The 21,838-nt window shown below is 40.6% G+C and overlaps 1 protein-coding gene across 2 annotated transcripts in view; it reads left to right on the forward strand.

Moving 5' to 3' along the window:
* Positions 1-21,838, forward strand: part of dpysl3 (dihydropyrimidinase like 3) — a 43,745-nt gene that overhangs the window by 5,057 nt on the left and 16,850 nt on the right. For both annotated transcript variants that reach the window (XM_030437298.1, XM_030437299.1), the window contains exons 2-9: positions 9,341-9,429; positions 10,960-11,144; positions 12,432-12,596; positions 12,745-12,806; positions 14,444-14,524; positions 16,380-16,448; positions 19,326-19,446; positions 21,070-21,226. In XM_030437298.1, coding sequence (XP_030293158.1) covers positions 9,341-9,429; positions 10,960-11,144; positions 12,432-12,596; positions 12,745-12,806; positions 14,444-14,524; positions 16,380-16,448; positions 19,326-19,446; positions 21,070-21,226 — 929 coding nt within the window. The remainder of the gene's footprint in view (positions 1-9,340; positions 9,430-10,959; positions 11,145-12,431; positions 12,597-12,744; positions 12,807-14,443; positions 14,525-16,379; positions 16,449-19,325; positions 19,447-21,069; positions 21,227-21,838) is intronic.

Below are 21,838 nucleotides of genomic sequence, written 5' to 3' on the forward strand. Positions count from 1 at the left end.
CCCTCGCTGAATAAATAAAGATTAAACAAAAAGGTTATCCATAAAACAATACAGAGCTCTGACAAAAGTGTTGCATTTCCATGTTTAGATCACCTGAAACATTTTGTGATGTTTGATTTTACCTCTTTTATTGGAGCTACAAGGAACTTTTATTTTGCGTTGATGCTGCCGCCACCCTGTGGACAAAATCACTATGCACCGCTGCTTGTGTCGTGAAGATCTGTCGATGAGCGAATTTGCTTTCAAACTGAATAAAAGAAAGAAGCATTTGTAGTTCTACTACAGATCCAAGATGGGTTAGCTTAGTTGTCATCCGACTGTCTTCTCCCTCTTCCTCGGGAATTAGCATCGCTTGCAGTGGCGTTCGGTCCGACTGGTGGGGTCCACTGCTCTTAATCAGCTTCTTTCAATCTGTGTTTTTTGTCATAGGCTGCCATGGCTGTCCAGGCTTTCTGTAAAGAAAATCCCCTCCTGCCTCATTCCTATTGGCTAATGTGCAAACCACTGTCAATCTGTGTCTGGGAAAACTTAAACATCTTTAAGTTCCGTGCCGTAAATAATTTAATCTGAATTAACCTGGTGGCAGGCACAAAGAATAACTTTTAAAAAGCCAATCTTCTCGCTGATGGTTTTTTTTGCTTATGTAGGTCGTATGGAGATTAATATATAGATGAACTGAGCCCTACAGCTGTGGAGATTTTGGTGCCTCAGTTGTTCTGTGTAGTTTCTTTTGTTTTTATAGGCTTGTAAGAGCTTGGTAAATAAACACGGGCTGCACTAACATTTCAGTGGTCAGATTTGTGCTCCTTTCTCTGTCTGAACTATGCAGTTTATTTTTCCCAATATACAGCTCATCTAGTGAGACCAAAAAAACGGTTGCTGCACTGGAGACATGATTGACAAATGAGGACATGGTCAGTGACCCTGGAAGGTCAGAGCAAATCAAGATCAATTTATATTATGATGTCTCATCTTGATATTCTAGACCAAGATCAAATTCTGCACTGGTATAAGATCTGCATTGTATGCTTGTATGATTATTTGTGGCCTAATTATGTTTTATATTTTATCACTTCCCATGTCTCAGTCCACTCTTCAGGGAAATAAGATCAGATGACAAAAACAGGGTTGATTCGAGCAGTTTCTGACGTACTTTTTAAAATGATAGCTTTCTGACTTGACATTAACAAAAAAAACAATTTGAATGAAACACATTACAGACTTCTACCTACTTAAATGAATCTCTTTATTAAGAGATTGACACAGACTCCCCAGTCTGATTGTACCCCTTCCTCTCCCACCTGGCTGCTCTCAGTGCTGTAACTGCTTATCCTGGGAAACAGAAAATCACTTTCACAAATCACATGTTTGGTCAATGGGTTTAAGTTTGAAAGTTGCTCCTCCAGTCCAAAACTTAATTATTAAATCTCTGAACATATTGAGGTTCCTTTAAAAAATCCTCATGCACAGATAAGTGAGGAAAGAGCAATTTGCTTTATCGTCTAAATTACGCCAAATTCCAACAACAGAAATGCTTTGTGATCTACGGGTCAGTGAATTAATGATGTGTCTTGATCAGTTGGACTAAATCCCCTGTCCTGATTTTACTGGAGGAAATACTTGCGTTTTAAAACAAAGTAGAAAATATACACCAAGCTACAACCTCCTGAAAAATCAAGCCAACATGGAAGTGCCCAAACCTGCAGTTTCTCAAATGGCCACTTGATCTTTTTGATCTTCAAAAGTGAATCAATCCCTACTAATGCCCAACCACATATATAAAGGGGTGTACAGCCTGGCACAAAAAACTGTTTTGGTTCTTTACTTACTTCCACTTTCACGACAACTCACTTATTTAGATTACATTAAGGCTTTAAGGAATTGCCAGTTTGTGGATTAGCTGGCGGGTAAGCAGAGTCAGGAGCCGCTAAGGCAGTAATGGCAGTAGTCACTAACACTAAGCTTCAAAAAGACTCTTCAGAAACCTATGGGTGACATCCTGGACACTTACAGCCAATTTCCACTGGATACGTCTCCGCTGCATTGCGTCTCCGCCACGCCAGCGGAGCTGATACGTTTCACTTTAGTCAATGTGTCAGTCCCCACCAGGTCCGCTGCACTGCGTATCCGGCACAGATACGCAGGACTTCTATATCTGGCGGATGCCGGAGCACGACGCAGCAGTTCAGCTGAATTTAGCTCCGAGCAGACAGGAAGTCAAGTGCTAAAATAACAAACAGCATCCGGTTACCTTTCAAAATAAAACAGTCCGTGACACCAGCACACAAATCTCAAAAACGAGACAAACACAAGCTCTTCCGCTGATCTTTCGGTCGGGAACACTTAGTGTTATTGTTTTTAATAACACAGACCTATAACTGCGGTCGTGAGTGATTATGTGATTATCGCGGGAACTCCTCTGCTTCCTGAGCCAGCTGTCTACCGTATTGCGCCGTGGCGGACTCAAACCGCAACCGGTGGGGATTGCTGGACGGCGGATGGCGGAACAAATCCGGATCGGAGCTGCAACGCAGCGGACACGTATCCAGGGGAAATTGGGGGTGAATCTGTGTTTTTAATAGTCTATGAAATGATCTGGCCCAAATAGGTGTCCAACAAGGATTCAGAGAATCAACTGAAATCAATAGCCATCATGATGTAAAGCAGAGAAAGCCGGAGCAAGTCATCTGTGTCTAGGTCAGATTTTACATCTGCCACCAAATGCGCGAACGAAAGTAGGCAACATTTTTAGAGAGTTGAATTTCACCACATTTAAGAGGTGATCATGTATCGTAATAGCTGGATAAAGCATTCCTTGGTCAGTACTAAGTTTCACATCACATATATGCACACTATGATGACACTTATCAGATCCACCATCTCAAAACAGTGGTGGACATCCAGCCCCATCTTGGACTCCACATACAGCCACTGAGTGCTATTAAACCGTTTTTGCCAAAGCGAGGGCTGCAACAACAATCCAAACAGCATTATGACTGCGGTATCCTTTTATTATGTGGATGCTGCTGTCTCGTTAATGTAGTAACAAATGGTTAGGTTTACTTTCATAACCACATAATAGCACAGATGGTTTAACTCTGTCACTGTTACACAGAAAGAAGAGTTTGAGTTCAGCTTCATAAGGAAGAAAATAACCATATTGTGAAGTTGTAAAAATGTACAGTGGCATTTATTGGAAATGGAAAATACCCACAATATTCCCACTTTAGGAAAAATACATTTTGCGAATGTGGTGTCCCTTTTGTTCTTGAGTAAAAAGGAAAAATAATGTAGAAATGCTGCAAAATCATTTTTAGAAGAAAATTACAGAACCGTGCATACATTTTAAAACAATCAACAGTGTTTTGTGTGGTCGCATTGGGAAACAGTCTGCTGTCACTTGTTATATTTTCTCTTCGGTGTAACATATTGCTGTGTGCGGTCGAATGAAATGAGTGTTGGCCAGTATGGTGTCATAGTTTCCAGGAAAAAGCCAGAATAAATGCTGGGTCTGCAATTAGATTTGTGTGTTGAAATGTGATAAACAAGTGTTAATGAAAAAACTCCTGTCTCAGATGAGGTGTCTTTGACAGAGCTCGACAGTTTAGATTTCAGTCATGTGTTGTTGAGATTCTTTGACAGTTTTGCCACATTGGTTTTGGTTTGGTTGGCTTTTCAACATCTATTTTTCCACCAACCGGGAATGAGTCAAGTCTTGTTGTAAGCTCGTTACGTATTTCACTGGCGGATGCACTAACTGAGGACTAAGCAGACTGACAGTTGTTGGGATGTAATGCAAATGGAAAACTATTGATTGTCAAATGATTGTGGTCTCTTGCTTTGTGTGTGTGTGTGTGTGTCAGTGTGTGTGTGTGTGTGTGCGTGCGTGTGTGTGTGTGTGTGTGCATGCGTGTGTGTGTGTGCGTGTAAGAGAGCGAGGGAGAGAGAGTGGCAGCCATTCAGTAAGGCGCCCATGCATGAGGGCACACCCCTCACTGCAGTATTATAAATCAGTTCAAAAGTCTTTACTCGTCTGAAAAAGCAGGTCTGAGTCGCACTCTCTTCTTAACGTATGAGGGCTGCAACTAAGGATTTTGTTTATTGTTGAAATATTGTTTCACAATTAATCATTTAGTCCACAAAATGTTGAAAAATTGGGAAAAATGCTCATCAAAGTTTCAACTAGCCAAAACTAACGTCCTCAGACACCTTCCAACTATCCAAAAACCAAACACTCTTCATTTACTGTCATAAATGTAACAGAAAAGCAGCATTTAAGGAGCAGGAACCAGCAAATGTTTGACATTTCTGCTTGACATTTCTTGAAGAGGTCATATTAAGCTAATTTCAGGTTTAGAGGTTGACATACTTTAATACTCAAAAACAATTTTTGTCTCATATGTTGCATTGCTTCAACATCCCTTTTCACACGGAGACTCAGCATTATCTTCGCAGCAGAGGTTCGCTAGTGCTCCGCCTTTGTTTGTTCACACAGAACCAAGCAGCTCCAGTGTAAAGACGCACAAGTGTGTCAGTTCACACAGCACTCCGGCACTGCGGCTCCAAAAGAGCTGTGATGGTGCACGTCATGATGTTGACGTCTGTGAGTTTTTTTCAATGTGTTTCTGTGACAGCTTATAATCATATGGATGCTTTTATGATGCATTGTGATTGACATCCTGACCCACCATGCATCCTGGAAAGTGACAAAGCTACGTTTCTCGCTCTTGATTACATAATTACATAATCGCCATGAGTAAACAGGACGCTGTCTGATTCTGTCACTCATAGGGAGGGAGGCAGTTCTCTGGGAGAAAGTTCACTGAAGTCTCGGTTAAAGTTTTATGCCGGAAACAGACGCTGTTATTCAAGCATGAATGTGACGAAGAGTCGGTAGGACAGACAGGAAGACAGACAGGAGGACAGAAAGGAGGACAGGCGCTTCTCCATGTATGACTGCAGTATTTTCCCTTCATATAAGTTGCCAAAGACACGACCAGTTATAACGTTACTGTTGTTTGGTTCTGTAAAGTTGCTTTGTGGGACATTTCTCTTTATTTTGTTGAGTGAAGGACCTGTGTAGTGATCAGACTGTGAACACCATCAGATCGACATGCCCCTGCTCCACACTGCCGGCTTATACATTCACACAGATGCTGGTTCGCCTCTGCTGCACCTCTGATTCTACCTCCGGAGTCGCATCAGAGCTGCAGCAAAATTTCCCCCCTCGCGGCATTTTGAAACTTTCACACAGAGGAGGATGCAGAGAATTGACGCAGGATCCTTGCACTCAAAGTAGGGCTGGGCAATTAATTGAATTCCAATTTCGATTTCGATTTTGGCTTCCCTCGATTATGAAAACAAGATAATCGTAGTAAAACGATCATTCTGCCACACGTCGTGTCTTGTGTGGTAAATGCAGCGAACCCTTCCATCTCCACCTGTGCACTCCGCTCCGCTCCGCCCCCACCTGAAAATTGTGCCAGTGCCATGCCAGTGCATGTTTTGAAAAAACGTATAGACAAAGACGGTAGAAGATGGCAGAAATGCAGCCTTTGGTCATGAAGAAAGGTAAAGCAAATTCTGTGGTGTGGAAACACTTCGGTTTCGAGGAGTCTGACTCGGAACAGATGAACATATTGTGCAAGATATGTCAGGCGACCGTGTCTGCACCTCAAGGGAACACGACCAATTTATTTAACCATTTAAAGTCCACACACAGAGAGTAATACATGACCAAGTAGTGAAGGAACAAAAAAACTCAAAAATGAAAAGCTCCTAGACTCCTGCCACCGCCACACAGTCCTCAATTAAGGACACACTATGTGTTACCATCACTTCAACAGCATTATATTTTGTCACCACAGCAGACCTATGGTGGAGCCGCACCTGGATAGTGTTTATTTTCTATTTTTACATATTATTTAATTTATTTTATTGATGTATTTTTCTCTTATTTATTTGCATTTTTTTTTGTTTTTCAGTTCAAACTTAAAGTGTTAAAAGAAATACCAGAATTCAAAGTTCAATAAATGCTTGTTCTCAAATCAATGAATAATTATCTTTAATAATCGTGACTACAATATCAATCAAAATAACACATTTCTTAACAGGCAGGAAATAGCCAATCAGAGTAGGGCAGGTCATGCAGAGCAAGGTCTGCTGACTGAATGGATGATATATATTTTATAAAAAAAATACAAAAATGCTACATAACACAATAAATGGAAGGCAAAAACCGAAAAAGCATAATATGACCTCCTTAAGTGTTGAAAGGTCCTATTTGTAAGAATGTTGATTTTTCAGTCTCATCCCCAACTCGAAAAAAACGGATGCTTGGAATTGCAGCAATCAGACCTATAATCCCGAAGCACCAGTATGTGGTGCGTTGGGAATGAGACTCAAAAGTCAACATTCTCATAAATGTACACGGTAAATGGATTATGAAAATAAGTGTGAACTACTCAATTAGGAAGCAGCGAATCTTGGACAGTAGATCAGTCCTTCTAAGTATTGTCAGTGCTGGTAGTTTATGGATTTTGAAGTTAATCCACATCAGAGTCAGAATCGCATTGCAGTATTTCCATGAAAGAGGTGAAATGAAGTTATGATAAGAAGTTAGAAATGAGAGTAGGAAGGGAATTGTCTGTGAGCTAATGAGTGACAGTTTCAGGGCCGCGTGCTCTGCAGGATGATCTATGCTGCTGCTGCTGCTGCTGCTGCTGCTGCTGCTGCTGCTGCTGCTGCTGCTGCTGCTGCTGCCTCGTTCCAGCTGCTGATGACTGTGTGTTGTAATGTGTTGCTTCAGGGTGTGGTTTCTTTCTTAGGAAGGCTCTGGGCTCTGCTTCTCACTACTCCATCATCATCACCATCACATACACACAAACACTAAGATGCAAGAATATATACATTGCGAGTGTTCATGAGCTCAGCAGTTATTCAGCTTGTATCATTTGAGCCTCATACAAAACTCTATTATGCTTTCTGCTTTTTTTTCTGAAGGAGTGGCTTCAGTTCATTAAAATGATGAAACAATGGGGCCACAGCCAGAGCTGTTATACACTGCACACATGGGCGGATGAAATATGGAAGTCTGTCCTATTAGCAGGGCGAGTCCTGCTTTTTATATAGGGTGGGAATGATTTACTTTTGTTTGGGGTGCAATCTAACTAGTTAAAGTGAAACTCTCACCAAAAAGCAACCGAGGCTTTTTTTGTGATTGAATATGAGTCAGACCTTCGTGTAAATGCATAATTACGATGAAAGAGGCACTTTTAAGATTCACCGTAGTTCCGTTTTCTGGCAAGCTAATTTTCAATGGAGTGCAGGGGCACTCTGAGGCTAGCATCAAAATCTCTATTTTTAGAACACTAAGAAGGCTCGACACAACATGAAACTTTGCTCGTAGTATCACCAGGGTCTCTACTCATGAACACGAGCATTGAGAACGTTGTTTGTGTACACAGAGTTTACTAAAAAGAAGGTTTTTGAACTACTCACCGTTGGAGCTGGATCTCTAGCGTGCCGCCGTCAAGGCAGACAAAAAGTGTCGATTTACTGGCTGGTTTCTGAAATGCCGAAATGCCCGTCATCATAATTTCAAAAGGGGGTGTCTTCAAACAGCTTGGTTTGTCCCAAGCCGAGTCAAACACCTAGGCTATGTTACAGAGGAACGTATATCCATTAGTTTAAAAGTGCAGTATATAAGATGGCAGCCTGACCTACCAACTGCGTAATAAGAGGGACAGAAAGAAAGAAAAACAGTGTGAAGAGGGGTAGGTTTTTATTTTTGCTCTGGTTATATTATCTATTTGAAATGAACTGATGCAACTGTATTGTTGTGGAAAGCACTCAGCTGAGTTAAGACATTTAACAGCCAGAGGTAGAAGCAAGCCGATAAGACAATAGCTGGGTTCTTGGCTCCCAAGTGGGAGTGGGAGGTCACTCTCTTAGTACCATTATTAACACATTCTCTGCCCATTCCTCTGCTTTAGCTTCACATAGCAAATAGTTGCTGCTATAATAATGTATAAAATCACATGTAGAGAACCTTTAAACAATTATTTTCCCCTCAGATCCCCAGAACTTGACCTGCACTAACAAATCCCCTCTACTAATGCAGCTCTCCACCCAGCTGGACAACCATTTCTTCACTGAACTAGCGATCCAACAAGTCAGCAGAACCAGGCGCCCAGCCTCCCCTCCTCTGCAGTCAACCGGTCGCCATGACGACGGCCTGCTAGAGTCAGTTCTTGGTGCAACGCCCAGATCACACCATATTACGAGATGTGACGTCCCTCAGATGTGACAGTGTCTGAGGATTATTTTCTCATGCAGATTTTTAAAAAAAAAATCCTGCCTCCTGAAATGATCAGTAATCAATTTTGGCGACTGCACTCAGTCTGTTGGAAAAATGGATCATACTGAGGAAATAACATGCGCTGTTTGTTGGGTGGTTGCATACCAGAATCTGGCTGAACAGGGTTTAGATGTTAAGCTATGATCAGTCCTTAAAAGCAGCTTCAGTTCTGCCTCCAACAGCAAACTGTCATCTTTCCAAATGTTCTCAGCATGTTAGGTCCACTGCAGGGGAACAGAAGTGACAGTGAATGCTGCTTCGTCGGCCTTTTTGAAATACCATCTAGCTGCTGATTTTTTCATACACATTGTTATTCAATGGACTAAAAGAGCACTGCGTAGTTTTGGCGAATAAATGTTGATCAGAAGAGAAAGAGCTTAAACAAACTGTCTTTGTTCTCATGGCTGAATGAACTAACTGACCTTAAAGGACAACACAGTTTCATACTGTTTTAATTTTTCCACTGGGAACAGCTTGTTTATTCAGTTGCGAATGTTTCTGAGTTTGTATTATTACTTTTTAAATATTTTTTGAGTTTGAATTTCATCCCCAAAACTACATAGTGCCCCTTTAACAGGGATATCAAGAACGTGTCAGTGCAAACACAAGTTTCCTGGCAGGGGATTCCCTAACTCTAAGTGGGCAGGCAGATCTGCCGGGCGGTCCTCAGCTAAACTGTCTGAGGTGTGTTTACATGGGACAAGACTGACAAACAAGCCCCGTCTCTTCCCCGCCAAGAATGACTAAATTAATGGATGAATGAAACATTGTTAATTTTCCTCTGGGAGGGAAAAAGAAGGACATAATCTAATAACACAGAAATTGAGAAACATTGTCCCCCTCTAAAAATAGAACAGAAATTATCCAGCAAGGTAGATCGTCCTGTGTTTCAAGCTTAACTGAGTCTTTGTTGGGAGGAAATTACACTGAATAATCCTCCCTCTTCTTGTCCCTCCCCTCCTCCCATCTTTTTTTCTACAGAGCGACAGGCTTCTGATCAAAGGCGGGAGGATTGTGAACGATGACCAGTCCTTCCATGCTGATATCTACATGGAGGATGGCCTCATTAAGTAAGTCCTTCACTGTCCTCCTTTCTGCTCTGCTTTTATTCATTCTCATTTGCTTTCATTTCTCCAGCACCACTCAAGCTCACTGTCCATTTGCGATCTTTCATTAGAGTGTTCGCATCTCAGCTGTTATCTCTCCCTTGTACGGAACTGCATATTTCCTATGCATGTATAGAAATGTATAAGTCTTCTCCATGTGTGCCAAATGTAAAGTAAGACATCCTGGGAAGTACTCAAGCTGATATTCAGACACACAGAGTCCTTGTATCTAGAGTTCGCCTTAGTCGTTGGGTCAAAGACGAGGTATCGTCCCAAGTCTTATATTCCAGTATGAGCGAGTCCCTACCCCTCCAGATGAAGTTTGATTTCCTCTATCTGTGTTTCCCTGAATCAGTCTACCCTCTCCGTCACTCTCTTTCCCCCTGGTTCTGTTCCCACTTGATTTTCCAGTTACAGGCCCTTTGTCCCCCCCTGCCACTTAGTGAAGCAGCTCAGAGAGTGGCACCCACAGAAAGTCTGGTGTTGCATGATAAACACCCAGATGCCTGCTGGACCATGGGGCTTCTGGCAGACTCACAGAGACACTGTGGCTTCTGCCTGTTGGTCTGGCCTCCTTTATAAAGTCTGAACAACAGGATTTTTGGGAACAACCGGGGTGAATGTTGATGTGTTGACATGGTGACAGTGTGCCGCTTCAAGCGTGGCTGACTCTGTTTTAGGGTCACTCTGAAGCCAAACAAAGTTTTTTTTGCTTGTAGTCTAAGTTTGAAAGATTTCTTTCTAGCAAGTGGTTTATTCACAAACAACAATCGTATAAGACATAATGAAGATATGTAAATGGGATGACCTGATAAGCTGTCTGACGTTTGAGAATAGGGGTCCAGACACAATATGTTTGCAGACCCGGTATTAACATCTGTCCCAATCACAAGATGACGTTTGTTAAGTTAAACGTTTGTTGAAATACTTAAAATTTGTAAGGGATTTAAGGTTACTAGTTCAACAGTTAGTTGAAACAGTGTGTGTCACAAACACCTGCTGCTAACATTAGCAGGTTAATTGAGCCCAAACATGTCATTTACATTATAGAACCACATGGAAATGAGTCAGTGACTAATCCATTCCTTCTTCGGAGCATGTCAGTTGAGCAGGCGCTCTTTCGGTGTGGATGAGGACACACGTGTATAAACACTGCTAAATGAATGTGGTCTGAGCGATCGGATCTCAAATGCATCCTCAATGCCTCTATAGGATGTTCACACCTGTACTTCCGCTGTCTACTTGACCGGATCACTCAGGATGTCAGTAAGATGTTCGAACACACTCAAAACATTTTAATAAAAGAATGAATACAATTTGAATAATATGTTTATATCAGCTTAATTTGAACGTGACAGTGACGTTCAAGATTCCATTCTTTTCTACTAAAGGGTAGATTGTCTATAGGTTATCGTTCTGAGCTTCCTAAATGTCTTTTGAGGATGCAACACCATATCATCATTAATTTATGAGAACAATATTTCCCCTCAACAGGCAGATCGGTGACAACCTGATCGTGCCCGGTGGTGTGAAGACCATCGAGGCTAATGGGAAGATGGTGATCCCCGGTGGCATTGACATCCACACCCACTTCCAGATGCCATACCGTGGAACCACAACTGTGGATGACTTCTCCCAGGGCACAAAGGCTGCTCTTGCCGGGGGGACGACCATGATCGGTAAGGGCTGCAAGAAAGGTTACTGAGTTTCAGACAGAGTGTGAAGCTAAAAAGAGGGGAGTCCAGGAGGGGAAGGAGGGGTAGGAGGGCCCCAACAGAGGACAAGAGAAAGGGATGTGAAGCGGTTTTGGGCAGCTTTCCAAAAGAGGACCATACAAAAGAGTGAGTGTGAGGGGTGGGATCAGGAGGGGGGGGCGACTCTGCTCCCACGGAAATAAAACACCAGAGTGTGTCTGCATGCTCGGCTGTGTACAGTGTGGGTTTATATGTGGGCTTCATGTAGCTGAGAGACGCTATCACAGCCAACAGCTGGTGGCCACCGTAGTCTCATTAATACCATTAACTTCTTAAGAGCTGGCTGCTACTCTGCTGCTTGTCTGCCAGTGCGTTCAAACAGACACATTCACTAACAGGCACTGCTACTGTACCAAGCTCTATTCATAGGATCCATTCATGGAGGGATTGTATTCTGGTGTGAGAGTCTAATCTATATCTCTGTGAATTGTACATCTATGTGTCCATGTCTACTCACTAACTTGTGTTTGTGCAAGGCTGAACAAACAAGTAATTCAGATGACTGACAGTAAACAGGAGTGGGCTTTTGTTGTTGTTGTTTTCAGCTCTATCCTATTAACATGCAAAGTCCATATAAGCAGATTAGGTCACCCTTAATGAGATAAAGAAGACAGTCAGGTGGTGAGCCAACAGGCAGCCGTATTGTATCGCAGCTGAGAAAGATGGGGGATGTTTTGTGCACAGTGATACTGTGGTGTCTGACGAGGATTAACTGTCCATGAATAATTTCAGTGAAAAGAGACACAAAATATATACAAGTGAATATTCAAGCACAAATGCATAAGCTGTACTCTCTACTCTTGAACATACACAGTTGATTATGTATACACACCTGTTTATCACAAATATCAGTGAAAAATGTATTACAGTTAAATAACCAAAAGCAAAAGTTAGAAAACATTCACAGTTGGAGTGGCCTCTAAATGTATCAAGGACACCCAGCACTGACACAGATGTTTACAATGTAATGTGACATCTGACAAGGTTGGTCCCCAACGGCTGAGCACTGCAGGAACTCAGACAGACAGCTGATTATGCAAGATCAACACTACAGGCAGAAAGTGGAAACACCAGCAGACAAATCCCAACATCACACTCTCTTCACCTCAACTCCACTCTGTTCCCTCTTTGTGTCCTTTTCTTTCTGCAAACTTCCCCTCATCACTTCATTCCTCTGTCTGTCCTCTCTCCTCTACCATCAATATCCTCCAGTGGACCATGTGATCCCAGAGCCCGGCAGCAGCCTGATGGAGTCCTACGACCAATGGAGGCAGTGGGCAGATGAGAAGGCCTGCTGCGACTACTCCCTCCACGTTGACATCACCCACTGGAACGACAGTGTAAAGCAGGAGGTGGATAACCTCATCAAGGAGAAAGGTGGGCAGTTATGGCGCAACGTAACATCTAACTAAAGAAGGGATTTTGTAGTTTTCCACATTATAACTTCTAATTGAAGATCACCTTAACATGACTGATTAGAACCTGGTTTTTTCATTTATTTTCACATTTTATTCCTTTGTTACAGGTGTGAACTCTTTCCAGGTCTACATGGCTTACAAGGACTACTACCAGATGACCAACAGTGAGGTACGATAACTTTGCACACTTTCAGGATGGGTTCTGTATCTAATACTCCAATTTCGTATGTACATTTAATCAGTTTTGGAATCAGGCTTTGCTCACTTCGGTTAAGAGATAAGGAACATCAACCAGCCAAAAGCCATTGGTTGACTTCCAAAGTCTTTAAAGTGCAAAACTCCCCTTCTGTGTTCCTCCACTGAAGCTCAGCAAGGAAACTCTACAATCCAAAATCCAAAAATGTGACAAAAAAATATCAGCAAATGGCACACAAGGACAATCTGACAAAACTAAAAACCAAAATGAAGTACAAACAGGATGAAGCTTAGGGAACACAGGCAGGACTGCAGAACACGTAAGGAAGAAAAAGACAGAAGGAAAGACAGACTTAAATACACAAGGGAGGACAGACTAACAAGAGACAGATGAAACTAATAACTAATAAACATGACACATGACGATCAAAATAAAACAGGAAATGTCTATGTAGTGGCCACCTGGGATCTTGTATTACAGATAAACAGTACAATTGAATAAAGCCCAAGCTTTATTTCAGACCCACAAGGGAGGCAATAGCAATGAAAAGAAAGATAAGATATAAGACATGCAAGATAAAACCACAACAATTAATCAACAGTCATAGACTGAAATATGTTTCTGAAAGCATTTCAGTGCAGTAACATAATGTTGGTTCATGTTTGATTAGGGTGGTATAGAAGTCGAATCTTTCTCCGTCTGACTTCTATACTCCTTGTGACCCTTGAGGAGTGCACACAACCCTAACCCTGTAGTAGTACACTCAGAGTTTAAACAACATCCCCGGGGACGGCCATTAGTCGTCACAGACGACAAATGGCCAAATGGCAAATGAGGAGCTCGGGTACATGGACAGAGCTTTACCTTACATTGTACGTGTGTTGATGTGCAGTTCGGCTGCACTAGAAATCCAGAACATGATTAGGATTTATCTCAGTTTCACTCAGTGTATAATTTAAACATCGTGATCTTATTTAAGTAATCAAATAAGAGCAATTTCAGTCACTACAATCAATAAATGCTGACTTCTGAGAAACTGAGAAGCGAGAGAACATCGCACTGGCTTGGTTCCTAGGCACAAAACGTCTCAAAACGTGTGTTATTAAGTTCGAGAGGAGCATTACGGGGTTTTTTTCTCACGTCGAATACCCTGTCCTCATGTAACTTGTAGCCTGCTATGTACAGTGTGAGTTCATACTGTAAGTTATCTGGTAAATGTAGGGAACCAACAGTCAAGACAGTGTGAGGCGGGACTTTTCTTGTTTCTCATGCAGCCGTGGCTTAATTCGGTTGGTCAGAGGAGCACGTGAGGAAACTGAAATAGTCCAGCTTGAAAAACTGATGTCATGCAGCTCACTTGAGGAACTGTGGCGCAGCAACATAACAACAACTGCAACTCATCCCACATGAGTTTAACCGTTTTCAGCAGACCACACACAATAATTGCAGCATGTCACAGGAGACATCATGTAAATTGTGGGCCTCTTTTGAATTGAGGCTTGAGGGCAACCATCAGATTAAAAGGAGCGTCTGATTCTTGTGTAAATAGCCGGGCAGGATTTTAAATATAAAAGCAGAGCCACTGTAATTTGTGAGTCTTCCTCCTCCAGCTCTATGAGGTCTTCACCTTCTTGGCAGAGAGGGGAGGCATCGCTCAGGTCCACGCTGAGAATGGCGAGATCATCGCAGAGGTAAGAATAAAGTTAAATAAACAGCTCTTCTTCTTTTATTCCACAAATTCTTCACTAACCTCTCTCTTAAGTGACTTGTCTTGTGTCCAACTTTGAAATCTGTTTTAGCTTAGTGTGATGTATTTCATTTTTTTCAGCCTTATTGCAGTGAATCTCCTCTACCTGCAGACTTAACATGCTGTAACCTCCAAGAAGGAGAATGTGTTTCCCGTAGAACAGTAATGTGGGGGTGTAGTATACACAGGGCTGTGCCGTATTGTGGTCAAATGACAATGAATGAAGCGTAATAGTTGGTGGATTGAGAGGGCTGGTATTAGTCAGAGCTCTGGAGTCTGTCACTGTGTGTGTGTTGGATGTGATTCATCACAAATCCCAACCAGGTCTTTGAGGGAGTCTGATTTCCATCAGCTTTAAGACCAAAATCGTCCGAAGTCATGACCTGACTTTACTTCAGATCTCCTGAGACAGAGCGGCCTTGTTTGTACGTGTGTGTGATGAATGTTGTTAGTGCTGTAACTAAGTGACAACCATCATGGAGGAGTGCTGCATCCACTGCGGGAGTTTCTAAAGCTGCAGTTCCTCTTGTACATACCAGATGCTCAAATAAGAAAAAATGACTTTTATTTCAATAGAGAGCCGAAGTCACACCCCTTACCGCTTACCTCATGGCACCTTGTTTGGGAAAAAATATATATGATAGTGAATGGAGATTTTTCCCTTTTACTTTTTTTTTTCAAAAAACAAGATGATGTTTTACTATCTTTACAACAAACAGCAACTTTATTGACTTGAAAAATGAAGAGATCACATTTGTTTAAACATGGAAGTAAAGCACACTGGATTTAATCAAACAATAATGTTAGTTAGGAAGTGGAATGCTATCGTTAGCTAATGGGTTAGCAAATCTGTTGTTTTAGCTTAAATGATGACCTGGTGTCCCCTCCAAACTTACACTGTCCACTGTCTTTTTTAATTGCTGATCAATCAGGAGGCGGTTAAATTCTAATAATTTGTCATATTCCCTACATTTATACAACTTTCAACCTGGAGCAGAGCAGTAAGACACTTGAATTTCCCATTCTTAACATGACGTCAGAGAAAAATGGCCCCCGCAGTCACAGGAGAGACTTTGTGAATCTTGGAAATAATTTTTCCATCAAGAATATAGCCCAATATTTTCAACGTGGACAGTTTTTAATGACCCCCTCAATATTACATCGTCATTTAATTTATTTCTGACTTCGAGGTGTCTGCAGCTACTTAATGCTGCTCGTTCTAGGTACAGGTGGACAGTTTCATCGGAACTACTACCAGCTGTTTCATAGGTGTCCGTATATCAGGAATAAACTGACACCCTGCAGCTAATCAGAATCAAGTATTCACCCAGATGTGGTATAAGCATAGTTAATGAAGTCCACCTTTCCTTTATCTTAATGACAGCAAAGTTACCCAAGGGTTAGGGTTAACCCTAACACTAACCCTCACCCTAACCCATCATTACCCAAAGTCAAACAGTAAACTCCAGATTGAAAAATACTATAATCAGAGACGCTATGCTTAAGTGTCTCTGTGCATTTACTACAGCCCAGGAGGTAGGTCTACATGTATACAAAGACCCTCGACAGCCTGTGGATTCCCACAGCTCTCCTCCGTGTGTGGCCTGACCCAGATGACAAAACTGTTGCTCATAGTCTTCACACAGGCACAAAGAAGCAGAAACAGAATATCATTTGGAGTGCGACCAAAAACCTTACATCAGCCCGAGCACTCAAACCACTGAACACCAAAAACTCTACTGCGTATATATAAGTGACCTGAGCAGCTTACAGCCTAATTTTCCATGTTTGTTTAACAGGAGCAGGCCCGCATGCTGCAGATGGGTATCACTGGACCAGAGGGACATGTGCTGAGCAGGCCAGAGGAGGTAGCATATTTGTTTTTATTGAAATATTGTGTGTTTCAGTGTGTTTTAATGCCTTTTTAAAAATCATTTTCCTTAAATGATTCTTATTTCTGTGTTGGTATGTGTAATACTATCTTACCATGCTTTTCCAAGGTCCTGGAAAAGTTAGTTTACACAAGAGTTATTACACACCTCAATGATAATGACATATTGTACAAACACCAATATGGTTTTCGCAAAAAGCACTCAACATATATGGCTCTTTTGCAACTTATTGATAAAATTTCTACAGCTCTGGACAAAATTATGTTTGCTCTTGGTATTTTCTTGGATCTCTCAAAAGCGTTTGACACAGTTGACCATGATATTAAAACTCCACCGATATGGTCTTCAAGAGGTTGTGATCAAATGGTTTAGTGATTACCTTTGTAACAGAGAACAATATGTTTGTATTAATGGTCATGAATCTAAGAAAGCAAAATTATACTATGGTGTGCCTCAAGGGTCAATTCTTGGGCCCCTTCTGTTTTTGATTTTTATTAATGATTTCGCTGTAATGTCTGAGTCTTCTCTGCCCATTTTATTTGCGGATGATACTAACTTTGCCATGTCTCACCCTGACTTTGGATGTCCAATCAGAAATGCCAATACCACGCTGGAATACGCCTCAAGATGGTTTCAAATGAACAAGCTTTCCTTGAATGTAAACAAATCAAATTATATACTTTTTAGAAACAAAAATAAAACTCTTCCTAAGCAGGACTCAAAGCTGCAAATTAATAACATTGAAATCAAACAAGTCTCCTGTGCAAAATTTCTTGGTATATTAGTTGATGAAAGATTATCTTGGGGAAACCATATTGAGCATGTATGCAAAAAATGTATGAAGTCCTATGGCATTATCAGAAGAGTCTCTTCCTTAGTTAATCAGTCCTGTCTTATGACATTATATCACAGTTTAATTTATCCATATTTGACATACTGTAACATTGTTTGGGGTGCTTCATATTCCTCATACCTTAATCAGATAATTCTCAATTCAAAAAAGATTCTTGAGAATGATTTCAAATTCCACTAATCAAGCGCCATCTGCACCTTTATTATGCAAATTTAAACTTTTATCAATTTTTTCTATTAATATGTTTCAAACATGTCTGTTTATGTCTAAATTCATTCATCACAAACAAGATATTCCAGGCACTTTTCACAAGTTTTTTTTTGTTATCATCAGATATTCACTCTTATTCAGTGAGAGGTCTGAAGAATTTTCATTTACCTCTTTGTCGTACCTCCAGGCATAAATTCTTTATCAAATTCCATGGCCCCCGACTCTGGAACTCTTTAGATAGGTCTCTTAAGCTTCTATCATCCTACAAAATGTTTAGGACTAGTCTGGTGAGGTATTTTCTATCCAGGCAAAATAATACTCATGTCTAGTATAACTGAACTGAATTTGTAATTTAATGGATATTTTTCACTCTATGTTTATTTGTTTATTGTGTCTTTTCTTTGTTTCTTTCCCTTTTTTGCTTTTTTCCTTCTTTTCTTTTTTATTAGTTAATCTGTTTTAGTGATTTTGTGTTGAGGGGGAGGATTTTATATAAGCCCTTTGGGCTTCATTTCCTCTCCTGCACAAATATTTGCCTTTGTATTATGAAGTATGATTCTTTTTTTTTTTTATCATTGTGCATATGAATAAATAAATAAAAATAAATAAATAAATAAATAAATAAATAAAAACATACGCCCAGTTTTGGGAGGAATCTCGAAAATGAGATTTTGATCTCAGGACACAATCCTGAGTTAGTTAGGAGTGCAGACACACAAGGTGTTTAATTTAATTTAGTTTAATTTAAGAGCGACTGACTCATATCAGTTCTGTTCTACCCTATTCTAGCAGTCAGCATCAGGTGCCACATATCACTTGATTCAGGAGAACCTTCAGTTTTTTTCCTGTTATTCAAAGTCAGATATGAGTCAGTCACTCAATGTCACATTTCTTGTCAGGAAATAGTTGAATTAACCAGAATTAAAAAAAAAAAAAAAAAAAATGGCAGTCGAAATTTGGTGGGTGTTTTTATATTTTCAGTGTGAACTTGTTGTTTTTTTGTTTTGTTTTTTATAATATATATATATATATATATATACCTGGCTGTTTTTGACGTTCTTATGACTTTTTGTCAACATCTGATTTTCCTAAGCAAGTTACAGCCATTTATTATACAATTGTTCTTTAGTAAAAAAAAACAAGTGTAGTTCTCTGTTTAATATACTGACCATGCAGATGTGTCTGTTCATTAACCATAAGAGGGGACATTGAAGCAAAGTTGACATTATTTTAGAGAAATGTATTAGCTAGCGAACATGAACAACAAAAGAAGCTTGGCTGCCACCATTGCCATTGCCTTGGCCAAGTTGAGGGAACTATGTGGGTTTCCTCGATGAATCAATGCACTAGAACGGAATTGCATACATTTGCATAATTGCATATTGCATCATGTTCACTACGGAGTGTCTGAATGGCCAAACAAGACACATGGAATATCACTGAAATGCTGGGAAACTCTGCTTTATGTGAGTTATGGGAGCATATGGATAGAATTAGCAGTTCAAAGGTTATTCAACATTTTAGAACAATTGCCATCTTAGGCTGCTGCTGTCTGTCTGTCTCTGAGTGTTAAACTACCTTAAATCAACATAACTAAATAAACCTCACCAGATTATGATGTTTAAATTAGAAGTTTACACTTGTAGTTTTGGTTCAGAATGAATAATTCAAATAATACAGCTCCAAAAATATATAATTTGCAGTGGTTAAGATGCTTGCAGTTTATTTGAGTAAAATTCTAAATGGAACACCATTTCTAAGTCAACCACTGTGTCCTGTCCATTCTGTAGCTGGAGGCAGAGGCGGTGTTTCGTGCCATCACCATCGCCAGCCAAACCAACTGTCCTCTCTATGTGACCCGGGTCATGAGCAAGAGTGCTGCTGACATCATCTCACAGGCCCGGAAGAAAGGTAAAGACTATGTGTTTGTATCCATTGAGCGTTGTATTTAGGTGGCTGGTATCAATAAGTTAGTACAATTTGAGGCAGATAAATGAGACTGCCTTCGTGGAGGTAGCATGTGGAGAAAACAAACTCTCCCACCATGTGAACAACAGCATCACCAAGAGCAGACTGTGTAATAAGAATTTGGAAATTGGATTAAAACAGACAGAAAACCACTTGTTTAATTTGTTTTACCTCCGAGCATTGAGCACTTTATTATGTGGTGATTGCAGTTCCTTACTACAGTGGTTCCAAAAATGTTTTGCTTGTGACCCCTAAAGACAAAACTCATGTCTACTGTCATACATGCCTTGTCTTAGGCTGCTACATTTATATGTGAAATATACAATATTTCTAATTTACAATATTTCGCAAATAAAAGCACAGATTAGAGAAATTCTGATAAACAAATGTAATTCTGTGTGGGAACAATGTTTTACTTTCCCTTGATAATGAGCTTGTGGCCACTTTAATCTTGCAATCCATCATGATGGGTGCCTTAGTGCTAGAGCTGAGCGATATGGCCTTAAAATAATATCCCAATATTTTTAGGCTATATAGGCGACATATATAGAAAAAGATCCAATATCATAATGCTTTCGACCAAGCATCTTGATAATAATATTATAGGGATGTTTGGTACTATTAGAAAATATGAACACGGTTAACTTTTTGATCAGTAATGAAAAGTATGTGGATACAATGACTTAGGTTAAGGGAAGTATTAGACCAAGTAGAACAGTGGAACACTGTAATGCAGCCTCTCATACCATGAAAAGACAACAATTGTGCCAATCTAAGACAATGTATAGCCTTATGTTACAATAAAAAAATAATAATGTTTTGCTTACTACCAGTACCACTGTCTGCACCTGGGCCCTTATAAGATGATTTTTCCTGTCTTTTCTGAAGCTGCTGATGTACACAGTCTTTAGCACTGCTTGACATAATGAAAAAAGATGCTACTCTCTGAGGAACTTCCAGTTTGTCATTTAGGTCATCTCTGTGGTTATGCTGTCACACAGACCATCCCTCACTGTCCTAGAATACAGCAGAAGTGAGCCGAGGGGCTGGCCTGGTTGTGATGGATTGTGCGATATAACATTTTTGAGAATGAACAGCAAGAAGAGATAGGGCAGAAAAGAAAGAATGTGCGTTTAGGTGTCTCTGGTGACCTCAAAATGGTTTCTTCTTGCAGCAATGTGCGCCTTTGAGGGTCATTAATGAGCTTGACACCTCAGTTTAGATCTGTTCACATGCTTTTTGGGAGAGAGGAGGAATCCTCAAGAACACAAGGGCGGAAAAGAGTTAGTGACAGGAAACCAAAATTGGCTCATCATGCACAGAATAAAAGTTCAACTACAATCGGGCCAAAGTAAAATTTTTCCATTGCCAAAGGTGATTCTTTTCAGAGATTACACGTGGTTCCTCTCCTGCAAACACTCTGAAAGCTTTTAGAGAGATTAAACTGCCCACACTTTAATCAGGCTTGATTGATGTATTTTTGACAATACCAAGAATCACTAAAAATAATTGTATGCACTCTACACTGGATACTTCAACAGATTTCTGCTGTTATTTCTTTCCCAGGAAATGTTGTGTTTGGGGAGCCAATCACAGCCAGCCTGGGGACTGATGGGACGCATTATTGGAGCAAGAACTGGGCTAAGGCAGCTTCCTTTGTAACATCACCTCCTCTCAGCCCTGATCCCACCACTCCAGACTATCTGAACACACTGCTGTCCAGGTGCGTATCCCAGCACCTCCCTCTGGTTTCGTAGCTGACCTGTCTATCATCTTGTGCTTAGCTGGGACACGATACGACACGTTTTTAGTAAATGTTTCACATGAAATTATGTCATCTGTTATTACTGTAGAGTGCATTAAAACATTGCAAGGCACAGCAGGAAACAGCACATTTAGGGTAACAGTGTACTCAGTTGTCTCGTACTCATTAATTCTTACGAGCCACAAACTGCTTGTTAGTGACCTAAATTTGAAAGTTAAAATTTTACAAATCAACAAATAAACCATGACTGATTTTATTACTTACTGAACATTATGCTGAAAATGTTGCCTTTACTCTCGACCCTTCGGCAATATCCATTACTGCAATGTTAGAAATCTAAAAGATGCTTAAGGTCAAAAGTAAGCATCACTCCTCACACACTGTACCGATACAGATCTGAAATGGAAAATGGTCTTGCATTTTTAGAGCGCTTTTCCAGTCCACTGACCACTCAAAGCGCTTTACAGTACTTGCCACATTCATCCATTTACACACACATTCATACACTGATGGCAGAGGCTGCCATACAAGGTGCCAACTGCTCATCAGGAGCAATGTGGGGTTCAGTAT

The sequence above is a fragment of the Sparus aurata genome, chromosome 13 (assembly GCF_900880675.1).
Source record: "Sparus aurata chromosome 13, fSpaAur1.1, whole genome shotgun sequence".
In the NCBI taxonomy this organism is placed as follows: Eukaryota; Metazoa; Chordata; class Actinopteri; order Spariformes; family Sparidae; genus Sparus; species Sparus aurata.